The sequence below is a fragment of the Perna viridis genome, chromosome 11, assembly GCF_037379345.1.
Source record: "Perna viridis isolate PV_CMFRI_1.1 ecotype Kerala chromosome 11, ASM3737934v1, whole genome shotgun sequence".
Classification (NCBI taxonomy): Eukaryota; Metazoa; Mollusca; class Bivalvia; order Mytilida; family Mytilidae; genus Perna; species Perna viridis.
In genome coordinates, this window is record NC_142455.1 from 3,132,172 (window position 1) to 3,151,668 (window position 19,497).

The 19,497-nt window shown below is 33.4% G+C and overlaps 1 protein-coding gene across 1 annotated transcript in view; it reads left to right on the top strand.

Annotated features, from left to right (window-relative positions):
• LOC148602337 (reversion-inducing cysteine-rich protein with Kazal motifs-like) overlaps positions 1-19,058 on the top strand; it is a 74,662-nt gene extending 55,604 nt beyond the window's left edge. The window contains exons 8-23 of the mRNA XM_088553658.1: positions 1,367-1,497; positions 1,905-2,036; positions 6,106-6,217; positions 6,808-6,984; positions 7,585-7,681; positions 8,281-8,417; positions 9,181-9,318; positions 9,500-9,706; positions 10,002-10,203; positions 10,797-10,886; positions 11,542-11,606; positions 11,986-12,113; positions 12,523-12,652; positions 12,960-13,064; positions 13,889-14,088; positions 14,930-19,058. Coding sequence (XP_088409784.1) covers positions 1,367-1,497; positions 1,905-2,036; positions 6,106-6,217; positions 6,808-6,984; positions 7,585-7,681; positions 8,281-8,417; positions 9,181-9,318; positions 9,500-9,706; positions 10,002-10,203; positions 10,797-10,886; positions 11,542-11,606; positions 11,986-12,113; positions 12,523-12,652; positions 12,960-13,064; positions 13,889-14,088; positions 14,930-15,157 — 2,279 coding nt within the window. The 3' untranslated portion in view covers positions 15,158-19,058. The remainder of the gene's footprint in view (positions 1-1,366; positions 1,498-1,904; positions 2,037-6,105; positions 6,218-6,807; positions 6,985-7,584; positions 7,682-8,280; positions 8,418-9,180; positions 9,319-9,499; positions 9,707-10,001; positions 10,204-10,796; positions 10,887-11,541; positions 11,607-11,985; positions 12,114-12,522; positions 12,653-12,959; positions 13,065-13,888; positions 14,089-14,929) is intronic.
• The last annotated feature ends 439 nt before the right edge of the window (positions 19,059-19,497 follow it).

Here is a 19,497-nt window from a genome sequence, read left to right on the forward strand (position 1 = left end):
AAATTGTAAAAATAATATTTTGATGGATAATGGGGTAAAAATTGAAATTTGAAAAAAATGACATGAAATGAAATTTTGGCAATTGGTTTTCTGTGGAATCTTCCTGCATGAAACTGGTTTTTGCAATGACAGAATAAGCTGAGAAAGACATTATACACGATTCTTGACTGATGTAGCATTAAAACATGAGAAAAAACTGTTTTTGTATGTTTAGCCTATAACATTGGCAAAGGAAACGGCTTCATGGTAAATTACAAGGTTTCAACAACTCGACATGCTAGTTTTGTTCCAGAATTTTCTGTTGCTCTATCATAACAGTTCCGCTGTTAATTTTCATAGACATTAATTAGAAGCTCATTAAAACCAACCTGTGTCTGCCAGTTTGAGCTAATTAGTGCAATTCTTCCAGAAAATCGCTCATGTGTGACAATCTGAAGGTCATGAAGTAGAACATATGGAAAATGCAATATGATTTTAATTTGACTATAATGAATTTAAAGTGCAATTTTGACAGTTTTCAGTTCATTCACAAATTCATCAGAGATTACATTTTACAGATAATTTACAATTGGCTTGATTATAGAGGAATTAGGTAGTAGTCTCTATAAAAATCAGACAGGAGATGATTCATGCATATAAAAAACATTTCAAATTCACTTTTATTTCTGATTCAGTAACAGTTACAGATCACAAAATCAATCTTAATTCGTCATTTGGTTCCAGCACTTTTGAGATTAAAATTATATAGATTGTGTTTGAAATTGGAATTTTGCAGGAGTTACTGCTCTTGGAGATGAAAGTATGGTTTTTTCTAATTTTACCGATTTTAATACAGGAAGGACTATTGCTATGTGAAAGTAAAGCATATGTGGACAGAAAAAGCATTGTTTGTTAAGTGGGTTTTTCTTAACCGTGAATCCTTTTTGCAATGTCAGTGTCTGAATTTTATATGGACTGGTACTGAAAATGCTTCACAAACATGTGTTTCATTGTTTACAGTAAAATCAGAAAATGTGTACCAGTACATACTTTATGACTGTTTTGGTCCTCCTTCAAATTTTCAATTGTTCTGTGATGCAATAAATGACCTGCATCTACCAAATAGAACATTAATGTAAATTCATAATTATTGCATTTATTAGTTATTGCAATTTGTCATTTATAAGAAAAACATTGCAATAATTCATTTTTCAGAAGCATTGATAAATTTAGCTTTAAATTGTGTCTTGTGCAATATATGGTAAAACTTCTAACCATTTTATTTTGGAACAAGGCCTAGATATTGCTCAGAATTTTGAAGTACAAGTGTGCATAGTTTTCAATTAGTAAGTGGTGTCTGAAATCGTATGTCCTTGTATGTTTTTAGGTTTGCCTTGTTGTTCTGAGGCAACAACTGATGCCTGTAGAAACACTTGTGTACAGACACTTGTGTCCATGAAGAAAAATGAAGACATTGTGGATGAACTTGTTAAGACATGTGGACCTGCTTTACCCTATGTAAGTGTTAATGAAATTTAAGAGGTGTCAAAAAAGATTCAAAGAATGAGTGTCACATGCCAGATTTGGTTTTATAAACAAAATCCTCCATTAGAGATCAGGAACTTGTTTTTTATCTAGCACAATAATACATTCGACTTGTTATGAAAGTAATTTTATTTGTTGGAACCTATTTTGTGGTTCAGGAGAAAATGATCAATTCATCTTTTCTTGAGTCATGGAATTTACAACTCTATCATTTTCATTGAGTACCAAAGTTTGTGGTTTACAAAATAAACAAAAACAACAAAAATTGGTACACCACAAACAATAATACTTTCACAGTAATATTTTTTTTTTACCAAAATAGCTGTGGCAATAGAAAGTGTCTTCATTGAAATAGCTTAACAGTTCTTCTCATTTCTTAGGTACCTATATGGGCATGTTTCTTGTCAAACCATAACCCCGATCCTCCGGTCGAACCCAAAATAATGGATGGATCCCGACTCCATTGTTGTTCCAAGGCAGCCACTGAGAGATGCATGAACCTCTGTTCTAAGGTAATATTGAGAACTGCAAATAGTTTCCACCATTGATAAAGTATTGGGGTACTTAAGGCGGTAGATCTAGAGTAAAGGACACAACTCTTACAAATCATTGGAACGTTTGTATTTACTATTGGCCAAACTTTATGACAAACGTGATGACTTTTCATTCCAAATTATCAACTTTCCTTTCATCTGTGGCAACATCCCTTCATCACCTGCATATGGAGTGTTCATATCACATCTCATACGTTATGCCAGAGCTTGCCGAAATTACGTAGACTTTTTGTATCATGCTAGAACTCTAACAAATAGGCTTCTGGAACAGGGTTATGTTGCTACAAGATTGAAGTCATCAGTACAGAAGTTTTATGGTCGTCATCATGAACTCGTGGATCGTTATGGTGTATCCATCTGCACCATGAGAACTGATTTATTCAAAGGGTCATAGTTTTCCTTTCCTAGTTTGTCTACCTTGGACGACTTTTTTTGAGCAACTCGGCGGGTGTTTCTAGAAAAACAGAGGATGCTTATCCTACCGGTGCACCTGGTCCATGCTCCCAGTTTTCAGTGGAGTCCAAGTTGCTCATTTCCTTTTGTTACTTTGTATGTATGATTTTAGTTACTTCATGTTCTTTGTTGTGTATGTCTGTTTTCCATGTCTGGTCTTTGTCCCTGGATTGCATTTTTTGATTACTACTATAACCTTGGTTCCCTTGATTACTCTTACATCAATCTTATGTAAGCCTCAGGGTAACTTGGTATTATTTCATTCTGTATCAAATGAAAGGTTTAGAGGCTTTGGTGAAATTGATAATGATACAAACATATCAGTGATTTCAGGAGTTATTTCCCTTACCCAAGGTCTACCTCCTTAAAAACTATGTTTCCCCTCACTTTGAGACATGTTGTTTTTTGTCCTTCCCACTTATTTGTGTGTCTTTATGTTTGTCACACTTTGGGGTTATTCCTGTACAAACTTTGTGCGGGGTGAAAACATACATGTTTGAATGCAAAATATGACTTTAATTCAATTTTAGTATCTTTATGACAACAAGACAATTTTGAAATTAAATCAACTGTAGGGTCTATAGGACCTACCATGTAGCAAAGTTTTGGTGAAATCTGTTCCAAATAGACTTGGTCCTATTTTTTGTGTCTGGATATATTCATGTTGAATAATTTTGGAGGCTATCTCAGACTACTTAATAACTACAAGTGTCCTTAGAATAATTTTTCTCCTACTATCTATATCAGAATCGGTTGATAAAGTTTGTCAACAGATTGGTGGAGAGCCATTGAAATACACTTATACTAAATAAAACTGCATTTGTTATGCAGATAGTTGAACTTGTCAGTGGGGAAAGTCCGGGTTCTTTTTGTCATGCAGATAATTTAATGTGTCATCAGGTTAACTCCCAGATATTCTTTGTCATGCAGATATTTGAACATGTCCGAGAACTATATCCAGATTTCCTGCCAAACACCTGTACTATGAAATTTGTCTGAACCTGAATAAACAAAGATTCCTCTCTTACTATATGATTCCCTAATGATTTCTTATGCAATTTTAAATCTAGCTCCTCTTTAAATTACTTTAGCAAATACCTCTGTCTGTCTGTCTGTCCACATATTTGTAAATGCAACTCTTCCTATACAACACAATGGATTTTTATAAAACTTCATATGAAATTTTTGTGCATTATAAAGATAATTATTACTGTTAATGGAACACCATTCAGTGTAAAGTTTTTAAGTTGAATCAGGGGCTAGGGATCCTTTTTTTACTCTGCTTTGGGTTTTTAGTTTTTAATAGTTTGCCCTGTATAATTATGTGATATCTTTTGACCTTTGACCTGAGGTGATTCGGTATAATGTCTTCCTTAGGTCAACCTTTTCCTTACAAGGCTTTTATGTCAGAACTTCAAAGAGGGTTTTTATCTTTTCTAAAACTTCACCCATGTATTTTATAGGATTTTTTCATATTTATTGCCGAATATTTTCCGACAGTTGTGTGTATCTGCGTATAAGATCAGAAGTTGGAGACCTGTTACATAACTGACGTGTCAGTTACTATCATTAAATGCATTAAACAACATCAAATTGCTGCAGATAACAATGAACTATTATTATAAATACGGCCATCGGTAACATTTGATTTTCGATTACATCACAATAATGTTTTCTGCCGTGTCAACAGTCCGCCAGTTGCTGGGGATGGGAAAAAAGGGTTGGATTCTTTTATGAGGAGTGAATCAATTTGTACGTAAGATATTATCTGTTTTAAACTATTGTTATGTGTTTATTGTTATGTGTTTATTGTATGTTAACAATTAATTGTAATAGACTATAGATAGCGTCTTAAAAATATACATTACAGGGAAACCTTTGTAAATGGAGCCCTTTTCATTAGGTGAGCTGTTTATACAGGTTTAATTTGCGTTGAAAAGTTTTTGAAGGGATGTTCAGCTACACAGGTTAATATTGTATTGAACTTGCCATGAGAGACTTCAGAAAATTTGTTGGTTTAGATAGCTTTCATGCTGATACTAGGATCAGTGAAGACAGGTTTTACTTTGAGACAGGACAATAATGAAATGATAAAATAATTATAATCCTTTCCTTTTGTCTAGTATATTGTTTTGAAAAACATTTGGTCACACTGTTCTCTGATTTAAGGGACATAGCTCTTGAAATCAGTGATATGTTTGTATCATATTCAATTTCACCAAAGCCTGTCAAGCTTTCATTTGAAATAAAATGAAATAAATCCAAGTTACTTTGTTGCTTAGATGAGATTAATGTAAAATGATTTACACAAACGTTTTGATTTGAAAGAATTATGTCCCTTACCCTAGGTCTACCTCCTTAATTTCCTTGTTCGTTGAAGACCAATGGCTGGCCTTTGGCTGACATTTTCATAGGGGTGGGGTTGTTGTCTCTTTGACATATTCACCATATACTTATCTGGTTTATTGTAAGTTGACTGCTTACACTTCGATGGTTTCAGTACCATCTAGGTGATCTAGAAAGAGAATTACTCTTCAGATTTCCATGAAACTTGAAACATAGATGTCTTGTCATTATCTCTTTTTAAATACAAAATTTGTTTTAATCAAGGAAGTACAGTGTATCCTGTCCAAGCTAAACTTTAATTAAACAGGAAACCTGTCTAAAATGGAGATCTTCTGAAGTCCACTTTTTTACTTTTTCAATCCATTATTCAGTTGTGTCAACTGAAGACCTGTCTATAGTGAACAAAAGACAAGAGTCTATATTAGACAGGTTTTGGTTTATCTCAAAATATGGGAACTGATAGTTAGTAGTCTTGTTTTATCAGATATTGAGAAATTCATAGCTATGGAATACATTTATGAGCTAAAAATGTTAAAATGTAATATGCATTGTCATCGCCCTGTCAAATTTTATTGCAGTTAGATTATTCTTATGTTTAATTGTCATGCATATTTAATGAATAGTAATTAGTGAATACTCTGTATGCACTAATTGTAGATATTTATTAACAATTAATGGAAATGGGAAATTATTTTTAATACTGACGATGAAGCAAAAACATTTTTAAATTTGTGTTAATTTGAAATTGTTTTTTTGTTGTTTTGTTTTTGTTTTTTTTTGTGCCCTTTTCTAAAGTGCTTGTTTTGCTATACTATGACAGAAAGATTTGTTATTTGTAGAATTAACTTGAAAAAAAAAGCCATGAAAATAAATAAGCTTATGATTCAAGGTATTGATGCTTTGAGCATTGAGATTTTCATCCTACCAATTTCGACCAATCAGAATAATAGAAATTGAAGTTTTGAGGAAGCACTCAAGGATTTGAGGAAATTTTTTTTAAACCCTGACCATGAACCTTAATTTCTGATCTAGGACCACTTGAAATTTCATTTAACACTTTAGAAAAACCAGAGGTCCTCAGTAAAGTATTAATGAACTTGGTCAAAGGTCAGGGACCTAGGTAAATAAAATTTCTAAGGTCCTTGTTCAGAAATTAAGGGTCCCTACCCTCCAACCACCTCTAATTTGAACCATGACAAATATTGCTTAGATAACCTTTTTTTTTCAGACCTTTAATACTGAGTGGTACAGTAGTTGGGAAGACTTCAATTCTAAGTGCCAAGATCTGTCTCTTCCTGTTTCCATGACAGAAGCTTCCATGCTGAACTGCCTGGATGAAGGTAAGTAACTCTAGCATAAGTGACACTGCTCTTTCTTGGCAATTAGTGATATCTATTGGAAACTTTGGAAATTTTGTACTGAAATTTAATTGAAGTTTTCAATATCATAAGTTCTATTAATTGATTACAACTCAGTCTAATCATTAGCAATAATAAATTCATTACAGGTATTAAATTTCAATATTTAGGATGTTAGTTGTTAATTAGGCTCCAGGGAGCCCCTTTTTTATAGACCAGTCTACTTGTTCTTGTTTTGTTTTCTTCTCTTTTTTAAAAGTCCATAAGGTACCTCACATATGTAGCAAATTCATAAAACAAAATCCTTTATTTAAAGGTAATAATATTGTATTTCAAGATTAATGCACCACACAGTCACAATTGAGTTTCGACTAAATATTTCGCATTTCCTTTCTAGTGCAACTGTCCAAAATATAATTGAAAACGAGAGTAAAAAATCTAGAAAATAAAAGATATGGGCATGTGTAAAAAGTAGCAACAATATCATGAAATTTGATAATAAATGTTGCATTATAATGACTGCCATTATCTTATCCTAAAATGAATATTCATACCTAGAATTACTTCTTCAGTGGAGTACCCCTGTAGGCTTGGATGCAGTGATCTTAACTTCTGTAGAAATTTCAACCTTCGTCCAACCCAGCCATTCCGTAGCTGTAATGCTCAGGCCGATTTAGCAGCTGAGAAAAGTATACAGGAATGGGAGAAAGGCAATATCATTCTGCCTCAGATGATTATTCCTGTTAAAGGTTAGTTATAATATGTGTACTTTCTGCTAAATACAAGTCTTTGTAATAAACAGGCAAAATTGGTAAAATCTGAAAATGTCAAATACATGGACCCCTTGGTTCGACAATGTCAAATACGTGTATCCCCTGTTTCAACAACATTCTTTCACTTGAAATCTTTTTTCATTAGAAAGTTAAAAGATTGAGTTTTTGGTAAAGTTATCTGACATGAAATGTTTATTTGCAATGCTTTTCGAATACCATACTTGTGTACAATTCTTTATGAGGTAAAATGGAAAAATCTGAAATATGCATATTGAAAACGCACCAATCTGATAGTATACTTTCATTCAAGGAAGTTTACTTGAAATGACCACTACTTGATCTCTCCATTCCTGGATAATTGTTTGGAAAGTTTCCTTGAGAATTTTTGAAAATTAGGTTTTTGACAGAGTTATCTGTCCTTGAAATACTCATTTCCAGTGCATTTCAATAAATTCATAACTCATTTTACCAAAATGATATAAAGAAATTGTCCAAAATAACTTCCATATTACTATCTGGTTTAATATGAAACTTTGAGCAGTGGTAGATCATTATATGGAGATGTTTTATTTGCAGATATTAGAGAATGTGAACCAGACATGTGGAAAGCTATTGCCTGTGCCCTGCATACAAAACCCTGTCATAAGAAACCGTCCCATCTTCCTCTCTGCAGGTAAGTCTAACTTTCAATTCCTGGCAGCCATATTGAATTCATGTTACAAAAATGAAATTCTTATTGTGGCTGGACAGCCTACCTGCATTGTAGTAGGTAGTGAGATTTTAATAACCAGTTAATTGACTTGGCTGAAGGATTAATTCTTTAGCCGAATCGGTTTTTCGCTTGCTTGTCACCGAGCGGTCTAAGGTTCGATCCTCGGTGGCAGAGTATAATTTTGTGAGTCAAATCATGCTCTCCCGTTACATAATAATGTTATACATGAATATAGGTTGAGTTGTTAATGTGTATTCATAGTTCATTACAGTAAACAATATAACAAAAATACTAGTATTTGTAAGAAAGAGGAAAATACTAGTATTTGTAAGAAAGAGGAAAACTTGTGCTATGTCAAGACATTTTGGTTTTTGGGAAAATATTTTACTAAACTTTTCCTACAACAGCAGTAAATCATAGACATGTTTCTTGATATGTATGACATGTATGAGTTAATTCTCCTTTGTTATTCAGAAGACCTTTATGCATATTATGCAAAACTAAAAAAAATAAATAAATTAAAAAAAATTTTAATTTTGATTTCCATGCTTCCATTATAGAAATGAATGTATGTACATTCTGAACAAGTGTGTTGACCCCAGTCGACTTCAGAAAGGACACACAGTTCAGCATCTCTGTAACAAACTTTCAACTGACGATAACCATGGATCATGTGTGTCTCTTATACCTTACCTCAGTAAGTATGGAAGTATTGCGAGATTCACAAATTTATTAGTAGTGATGGATGGGGAGGAGATTGTGATGGGCTAAGGGATAAATTTTTGGGAGTTCTGTATGCCCCTTTTATCAAAAAGTTTGGAGCAGTAGATGAAAGTTGACTATTACAGAGGTGTTCAATACTTATACAGATTCTCCATAATTTATACGGATTTTGATTGCAAATTATGCATTACGAATTGTGAAACTCTCTGTAGTACCTTTGTTAAAATTTCAGAAAGTTCAGGATTTTACGGATCATTTTCATAGAATAATCTGAAAAATACGGATTGTCATCAAGTAGTATAAACAGATCTGCTATTATGCCCCTTTCCAACGTTATCTATGACTAAGATGGTGGGATAATTTGGGGAAGGGTGAGGAGAGGTTGATCTACACTGCAATGCTGTCAAAATGAAGATTGTTTGTTGTGTTTGTATTTTATATAAAAGAGTGTATTACCATAGTAACCATAATCACTTTGAATTGATACACTGTACATGAAAGTCCAGAGATTTAGAAAAATCATAGAAAATAAAGACTTCATGAAAAAAATTAAGAAAGTAAGAAATGAAACCACAGAAAACTGGAATGAAGTCTCCAGCCTGTACTCTGGAATGTAGACCTCATGCACTGGTAGGGTAAGCAGGGCAGAGTTTTTTTGAAAATGTAAAGTTTTCAAAATTTGTTATGAATAGATTAATGTTTGATTTTATGATATACATGTAATTATTTTTTCACAGATCAGCCTACAACAACCAGTATAGAGAGAGTTACTACTCCATGTAACCCTAACCCTTGCCCAGATGACGAGGTCTGCTGGGTGAATCGAAGAAAATGTCGCCACCCTGAAAACTGCAAACCGTATGTTTGCCACAAAGGTATTTGTTTATTTATACATTTCTTCACCATTTTCACAGGACAAGTATTCTGTGCTTATATGTGTACTTTAAAACCCCTTTCAATTTTCAAAGAATAATATTATGTCAAAAGTTAAGGGTCACATAAGTCTACTTTGTAATATGGCAAGGTGATACATGCATGTGTCTTTTTTTTTTACAGCTTGTAGAATGGGGGATATTTCTGTTGTTCTGGTTCCACGCCATTCTCGTGTGAGGATACCCCTGTATTTGGAGGGCAAAACCAACGACCAGTGTTTTGAACATCAAGTATGTGTCTGTGGTCAACAGAATCATTTAGAGAACTGTAAAACAATACCTTGTTTCAGAAGGGAGAGCTGTGTGCTTGGGCAAACGGCAATAATTAAAGGTATTTAGAACTATTCATTCTACTTTCACTTTAATGTTTTCCCTCTACTTTCACTTTAATATTTTGATCCCATTTCACTGCAACATCTTATAGTTATTCTTGAACCGGTCATATGATTTACATGTTTCAAGCACTAAAGCAGTGACACAATTCTTGTATTTTCAAGAAAAATCAAATTTTTCAGTTGAAATTTGTATAGAGAATTTTACTCCATTGTTTGATGAGATCATAGAAAACCACCAAAGTCACTATCAAACTTTCTTCCTCGAATAACAATTTTTAATATTATTTACAGAGCACGGTGAGCAGTTTAAGTTGGATTGTAATCACTGTATCTGCAATCAAGGGGAGATAATTTGTACCAATCAGAAATGTGTTTCATCCCAGTCTACTGACCACACAAGACGAAGAGAGCTGCCATGTGATTGCCCTAGAGATTACAAGCCCCGATGCGGTCTTAATGGGAAGACCTACCCTAACCCATGTCTTGCTCAAAGGTAGGAATTTTTCTATTCTATTCCCCAAAACATCTGGGCACATTGAGATCTAGGATGCTTCATAGTTAGTTACTTACTTAATCCTCTTCATCTCCAGTGAGATATAAGGCTGCAATTGTTTCCCGCCACCTGGGTCTGTCTTTGGCTATCTTCTGGGCTTCTCCCCACGTTTATCCACCCTGTTTCAGCTCAGCCTCCACTGTTCTTCGCCAAGTTGTTTTTGGCCTACCAGGCTTCCGCCTTCCAGGTGGGGTCCATTTAAGGGCAATTTTGGGTAACTGTTTCTGGTCCATACATAAAACATGCCCTAGCCATCTCAGCCTCCTTCCTTTGATCTCAATGTTGATTTCTTGCAATTTGTTTTTTGGAGCAGTTTGATATTTGCTTCATAGTTGCCCAAAGTTAACTTACATAGAATCCCGAAACTACCAAAATCAGTTGCAGCTATATACTTAATAACCTGGGTTATCCAAAGAGAAATACCCAATCAAAATGCTTGTTATAAATCTAGTTTTTGTAAAAAAAATATGTAATTTAACTATTTTAACACTGTCATATTGTCATAGTTCTATTTTTATTTTTATTTTTTTTAGATGTGGAGGTTTAGAAAAAACTGAGATAAGAGAAGGTGCCTGTCATATTTATAATGAATGTGATGAAAATCCATGTGGGGATAGTTATAAGTAAGTGTATTTTGTCTGGATAATGTGTTTAAGCATTGACAACATAGGTGTTAAGTCTCCCACTTTCAATGGGAGCCATACTGCCTCAGTGGTCCTAGGTAGCAAGATCACCTCAAGTGTGCAGGTTGTGGGTTTGATCCATGACAGAATCACAGCAAAGACTTTAAAATCAGTAGTCACTGCTTCTCTACCAAGCATGCAGCTCAGTGTGTCGGACTTGTACCAAGCAGGGTCTGTTCAATGGGTCTTTCATTCTCTTCCTGTAATGCATGTACCGGGTAATATCTGCTTCAGGGCCTTAAACAATATTTTGTATTTTTAATATTTCTTTAAAAAAAACAAACTCACACTTGCCTATGTCCAAGCAGAATTACTCCATTTGAATTGTTTTCTGTTTTTTATTTTTTAATTTCCAGCTTAAAATTGTAATATATTACCTCAATTTGTTTCAATACAAATTGAGTAGTTAATATATTATGGAATGCATTACACAGGGATATTTTAATTCTAGTTCTTTTAAGACAGGTTATTGCTGATTACAGGTCATTGCAAGGGCAGGTTACTGTTGAATACGGGTCATTGCTAAGGCAAGTTACTGCTGAATATGGATCGTTGCTAAGGCAGGTTTGACTGTATATTTACTCTTTTGTTACAGATGTGTTCCTAAAAGACAAGTTTGTCTCAGCATTAACTACGACAATTGTCCTCAGTACGAATGTGGTAAGTACAAAAGTCACTTTCTTGGCAATTGTAAGTCTCTGAACAGAATTCATAACTTGCTTCAGATACTGCACAGTTTTAAAACATTTCAATGCAATATAAATTCAGAGCTGTATCAGATTTATATGTTACATGTCAATATTTGCCATGTCTCTTAAGGATTGGACATATCAAGCTGCTTTCTGCTGAACATGATACTAAGTTGTTTGAAATCATATCTGAGCATTGGACTTCTAAAAATCTGTCGAAAAATAGATAGAAAAAGAGGAAAAGTATGCCTGAACATGCCATCTTTTATAATAATGAAAAGTAATAACCATGAATTTTCATGTTCAATGCAAAATATTAAAATTCTAATAATGTACAAACATGATTTCAGTACCATTACATGAGAGTTGTGACCACCATCACCATGACCCAGTTTGTGACACCACTGGACAAGAATATTCTAACCCATGTTTACTGATTCAGCATGGGAGGACCCTGGACTACAGGGGACATTGTCAGGTAAAATTATACCACTTGTAATATCTTCCATCATGACGCTCCCCTACCCCTTATCTTGGTCTTATGCTGACATATTGAGGTAGAACTACCACTCATTACAACTCCTTATATATATACACACACACACATTTTCATTAGGTTTCAATGTTGATACAGTAATTTGGAAAACTTCCATAACCATGATTGTCTAAAACAGACACATTGTGAAGTCTCTTTTGAAATTTCATCAAATTTTTAACCTGTGTAAACCAAGCACTTGGTTAAACAATCAAATCTTTCAGTCTAAAAGAGGTTACATAGTACAATCATATTATTTTATTGTATAATTGTGATTACTTTGTATTTACCAGAAATCATGATTACTTTGTTATTTTACTGTACAATCGTGATTACTTTTTGCACCTTTCAGACTGATTGTTCTACCTCAGAAGGTGTGTGTGGGCACAATGGTGAGACATATCCACACGAGTGTGCAGCATTAGCTGATAGAACAACTGTAGATTATTACGGAGAATGTAGACTGATAGGCCAATATATGGGTAAGTGGAAATAAGAATATAACAATGTCTTGCATTTCATTGGTTTATATTATGTCAGGTGATGTTCATTATTTCTTATTTGTTGATTAAAATACCATATCGACTTCCTTCACTTTTACTTTCTAACAGTTTGTTATTTATAGTGCAATATTAGAAATATCATATTGATAAAAAATTTTCTGATTGGCCTTCACAGAAAAGAACATATTGACTTCGTCCTATGCCTCAGATCAATTAAATTTCATAGGCCAATAAGAAACCATATCATGCTCAACAAAATACCATAACTGTATGATATCTATTTTAGGTAATACATCAAGAAGTAGTGAATGTGGAAATGTGAGGTGTGTTCCTGTACATCCCTCAAACTGTCAACCAGTGCTGCCCCCAGGAACATGTTGTCCTGTTTGTGGTGAGTTCTGTTTTATGTCAGAGTTTACCAGTATATCTGTGTAAAAATCAGTTAATGGTCCCTTTGGAAACATGTTGTGTCTGTGATGGGGCGTTTATATTCCCTTGTTTAGAGTGTGGGGTTCTTCTGTACACCCTTCAAACACTTAAGCCAGTGGGAGATGATACATTGTACATCATCCACCAGAAACATGTCCCGCTGAAGTAAAGTGAACATTCTTTGTGTATGGGAGTGACGACATCCCAAAACAGCTGGTATACCTAGAAACATGGTCTCAACTTCAGTTCAGAATTTAGTCTTACAGTTACTTTCATGATAAAATCAGTGTTATCTTTTATAATATTGGCATGCATATGTTTACTTTTAGTAGAGCGTCTTTCTTTCTCTCCTTTAAGAATTATCTATCTATTACTCCAATGTTAATACTGAATTGCTATACCACAGTAGGAGAAGGGGTATACTGTTTTACCTTCAATGAATTGTTATACCACGGAACTGTAGGAGAAGGGGTATATTGTTTTACCTGCAATGAATTGTTATACCACAGATCTGTAGGGGTGTACCATTTTACCTTCAATCTGTCATTTTATAACACATTTGTTTACTTTTGGTCAGAGATTTCTCTATAGCTACTAGTCACAGCCACTTGACATTTTGACACAAGCTTTATATAGGTATGCCATATCATGTGAATTGATTTTGGGCTGGGGTGAAAACGACTTCCTGTTTGATGCCCCAGTTTACATTTTGACTGTATACTAAAGTTTGGGTGTCTTGTATCACTAGTTGACATCGGATCAAAGATTTTTTGTTTTATATTGTAGCTGCAGAGTTACGTATGTTATTTAGTACTGACATGGTGGATGTGATGACCAATTCTGGTCCAATTACAGTGAACAGCATTTTGGATATCCTGTCTCGTCAACTGATGGTACAGGAATGTGATGTTTTCGGCTACCTCAATGTAGAGACCGACCTCGTTGTGTTGATAAAACCTGTAACATCATCACCAAGTCAGTTACAGGTGAGTGCTTGCTGTAATAGCTCTCAAGAAATGGGGAATATAGGGTCTGTCTGTCTGTCCATCTCTGTTAGACTGTTTTATAACTGCTTTGTTGAATGGGTTTGTGAGAGTTTTTTATGGCCTAACAATTAAATATAAAAAAAAATCACACCTGTTAACCTTTAGAACGGTTTGTGTTGGAGATCCTCTCCCATTGACACTGTCTGATGTGGCAGATTTGAATGTAAAAGCAAATATTTGATAAAGAAATTCATTAATTTTGTGTTTTTCACAGAAAATATAGTAATTTCAACCAAAAACCTCCCACAAGTCTTACATTTTTATGTAAGAGTTTCAGAATTTTTCATTGATTTTTGTACGAGTCTAATCCCCTAATGTGGGAGGGTTGGCGGGTATGGATCAACATTGAAGATTGAATTTTAATCTATAAAAAAAAGAAGCAATATAATTGTCAATAGAGATAGGGGAGGAAAAGGGGACGAATAATTTTTATTTTCAGTTTGCCTGATAGTTTTTCATTCCCCGCAACATTAAGCGGCAAGATATTATGTGATACCTGCTGACAGTTGGGAGTCTGTTCCAGTAGTCGCTGTTGGTTTCCAGATGATAACTTGAAAGTGGATCAATGAATCTTTCATTTTTTCAAATTTTAAACTTTGCATTGAGTTATTCAGGTACCATGAAATAAAACTAAAGTTAAATTTTCTGCAAAATTCTAAATATTGTTTTGGAGTAAGGCTATTTTGAACATTTTGCCATCTCCCTTTTTTCACCATGTATTAGTTGGTCGAGTATCACTTAACCTTTCATTGATGTCCTGTTTCTGTTTGTTTTGTTTCAGGTTGAAGCTTGCATTAAAGAAGCAGAAAGAATAGAATACCTCATACAAACTGATAGTCCATTAATTAAATCATATGTGACAATGACACCATTGCTACTAGCAACAATAAGAACTCCAGGGACGGCCCAATCAGGAGCTCTTCCCCTGTCTGGTGCTGGGGTACCAGTCCAATCAGTTTTACTTACAGCATTAGTTGTGATAGTCTTAGTCAGACGGACGTTTTCATGATACATTGTTAGTGATTATACATAAAGAGTTTCTATGATAGTGAATCTCAACTCTAGCTTGTGGTGACCATGGCAATGATATAAACAAGATGGAAGCTTAGCAGCTTAGAGTTTTTTCTACTACTTGTGTTGAATGGCAAAAGCTAGTTTAAATGATGTTGTTTACAGTTTAATGGACAAACAGAAACAGATATTGAGGAGAAATGTATTAAAAACAGCATTTTTTATGTTATCAGAATTGGTTTATTGATTGCTGGTAATTATTTTATATCATTTTAAAAAAAAGTTGTTTGACTTTAAGGTTGTGTTTTTATTTAGATCTAAATTGACTAAAAATAAGAAATTATTGATTGTAGCAATTTTATTATTCTGGGCAAACAATTTTGAGTCTTATTATTGTAATTTTAAGATTTTGTTGTAATATTGAATGTGTACTGGTATTAATTTTACCAAGTAAAATCATATTAATCATAATTAACAGTCTGTAAGTTTGCCTCAGATCTTTATGACAGACATATTTTTTTATGCTGCACAAAATTTGGTTGCTCTTTTCCTTGAAATTTTTGTAAGGTTATTTTAAATTTCCTACCATGCAACTAGACAGAATTTCTAGTAATTTGAAACAGTGATACTGGTTTCAATACAAATCTGAGTAATTTAAATAGCTCTCTAGGAAGAAATATGTCCTACATCATGCAAAGTTGTCCTACTTCATTACCACAGAACATCTGTGAATTCCTATGGACAGTCTTTTACTAGGTCAATTACAAAATTACAGATTTGTATTGAAAATGGTATCATTCTATTTCAAATTGCTATATAAATTTATGATCTTACTTTACAAGCAGTTTACAAAATATTTACATTTGAGTTAGTAAATCTTAAATTGAGTTCTAAATCTGAAATAATTTTTCCATGGTATTGTTTGAGCTCTGAGCTAGACCTTTTTTTGTCCTTCCTCAATTCCTGTCTGTGTCACAATTAATTCTGACCAACCAGTATCAATGAATATGAAAGGGAAATCATGTAATAGATCTTTATTTATACATTCAAACCTGTCTTCAGTGAAGGGATAGTAGTACAGTACCTGAACCAGTCCATGTAACAAAAGCTCCGATCAGTTTCCTATCAGGCCTCTATCTGTCAAACCATTCTATTTAACAGGTGATCACATTATGTGACCATTGAGTGGTCAATAGATTTCTCTGATTCCATTGTTTTATTTGTCAATTTTACACATATAAACATAATGCAGTAGATGTTAACATCAATTAATACTTTTATTTTACATTTATTTTATTTTTACAAGATCATCCATCATTTTACATAATTAAACTGCGATTAGATCGGTCACCAGTCATCAGTTATTGATCTGTCAGTAATCAATCGGTCACCAGTAATCAGTTATTGATCCTCGGCAATCAATCCATCAACGGTCATCAATCTGTCAAATTGCTGCATGGATCAGTTCTGGGACTGTATTATGGTCATATAAGACAGGTGGTCTACATACAGGTTTATTATACTCTCGCTCTTTATTGCAATCATCTTTTTTACGTAAAACACACTACCTAGGGTTCCTTCAAGTATGTTTCTGTCTAAGAATCAGGCAAAATATGTATGAATAAAAAACCTCAAGATTATCCAAGTATTTATACTGCATATCCTTCAGTAATAACAATCGAAGTGTCAGTTAAGATTTTGCCTTTTTAAGATATTGATTGGTCAAATTTAAGTGAAATACACTATCGAAAAATGATATGAAAATTTTCCTGCTTTTATTTCCTTATATAAACAACAAAATATATCTGTGTCACACAGATGCTTCAGGATAAATTTTAATAGCTTTTCAGTTCTTTTCTAGATTATTGAATATTTTTTAGGCAAATAAGACTAAATTGAGAAAATTTTGTGCCCTCATTGCCTGATTCTTACACAGGATAGTACTGAATACTATATGTGGTAAGATGGGTAATAAAACACTATTGCACTTTTTGTGTAGACCTGTACCTTCATTATTTATTGAAGATTTTCCTAAATGGTGCTTGAACTCTTATACTTAGTTACATGTCATATTTACCATTGATTTCTGTGTCCTTTCAGAAAGTTAAAAGTTGTATTGATTTTCAAGTCTGTGTGTCTGTGATTAAAACATATCTTTTACTATGCAGAAGCATTAGTATAAAAAAAATCCACTGGACTGATTGCACACTGTGGTAGTTGTATTATAGGCCCTCCCCTCATTTTTAAAGGAATTAAAAAGCTTGTGATGGAGGAATTTTCTTATTTGTCTATGCCTCAAGCAGCTTGACCTGATTTTTTTTGGAAGTGGCATTAAAAATCATATTTTTTGTAAAATCTGTTCTTGTCACTTTTTATGGCATATTTCTTGCAATAACTTCAGAATTCACAGTGATGAATAATCCTCCTATAAAAACAGCATTTTATGGCTATACCAAATATTTATTTGTGTGTAAATAAAAACATTTATTGCATGAAACAATTCAGTATTGTGACATTTTTATATGTTTATTGTTTAATGGCATTTTTGTTTATGAAATATTTGTTCTAGATTTTGACCTTTGTATTGTTTATGGCCATGTTACATATTTTATTATGTGTAGCTATTAAGCACTCAGATTTCACATTATTTTTTTGTACCGATGATTCATAGGGCAAAAAACAATCCTTGAATGATGAAGAAAAGTTTAAAGGAGGTTATTAATCTAGTTTTTTACACACCTTTTTATTTAGAAAAAAAAATAAGTTCCAAAAGATCATTTTCTCAAAATCCAACCCTGGATAAACCAACAACTTGTCTAAACCAAACATCGTATAAAGTTTCTTCAATTCAGTTTCATTTTGAACCTGTATAAACCAAACACCTGTCTAAAGTGAACAAATCCTTAAAGTCCAAAAGGTGTCTGGTATAGACAGGTTTCACTGATAAAGTGTGTAAACCACAGACTATTTAAAGTCCCTTTGTATTAATTAAAATATGTTTTGAACCTTGGGAAACCAAACACCTTTTTAAATCATACCAGTCTGTTTAAACAAGTGTTTGGTCTACCAAGGTTAAAAATACATTTGAACTAATTTGGAAGGAATTCAGATGTCTGGTGGGTTTCCTCTTTATTCTGGGTTTGGTTTAGACAGGTTTCTGTATATTTTGGGTTTGGTTTAGACAGGTTTCTGCTTATTCTGGGTTTGGTTTAGATTGGTTTCTGTTTATTCTGGGTTTGGTTTAGACAGGTGTCCTGTTTATTCTGGGTTGGGTTTAGACAGGTGTTCTGTTTATTCTGGGTTGGGTTTAGACTGGTTTCTTGTTTATTCTGTGTTTGGTTTATACATGTTTCCTGTTTATTCTTGGTTTGGTTTAGACTGGTTTCCTGTTTATTCTGCATTGGGTTTATACTGGACACCTATTTATTCTTGGTTTGGTTTAGACAGGTTTCAGTGTGTTACAATTAAAGTACTTAAACAAAAGTTGTTTTCAGTTATCTGTGCCATATTTTTATTCAAACACAAAATATTCTGTGATATACTGTATTATTTCATCTTCTTATTCAATTTAAGTGCTACCCATACAACTTGTATTTCATTCTGCCATAGTGCTATCAGATTATACTTTAATCCCCCTTTATGTTCTCTTTATTTTAAATTGTGCAAACCCTTCATAAGGTATGAAGAGTTATTTACTGTTTTGTTAAGAAAAAGGATAAAGATGTCATCTGGATTTCGATTGGTTTAGGAATGTTTAATCTAAATATTGATTTCATAGTCATAGGTTAAAATGGTGTTTTATGTATATATTTTTTTTTATATTATTTTATTTATGAAGCTGTAGAATCTATATAATTGACATATATAAAAACCAAAGAGATTGTATGCATAGGTACAAAGTGTAATTGTAGTTAGATTAATAAGGCATCAAGTGGAAGAATGCATTCACTGATAGTTTGGAAAATGCATTTCATAGAGAGCTAGAAAGTGTGTTTGATAGAAAGATAGTAGGGTGCATTTGACATACAGTTAGAAGGGTGTGTTTGACAGATAGTAGGGTGCATTTGACATACAGTTGGAAGGGTGTGTTTGAAAGATAGTAGAATGTGTTTGTCAGATAGTAGGGTGCATTTTACATACAGTTAGAAGGGTGTGTTTGACATACAGTTAGTATGATGTGTTTGACAGATGGATAAAAGGTGTGTTTGACAATTATAAACAATCATCCATACAAGTGAAGATCCAGGCCTTTTATTTATGACAAATTTGTGAAAAATTGTTTTCAGGGTTTTAGACCTAACACCCAGTCTTGTAATGTGAACTATTGTATCTTTCATA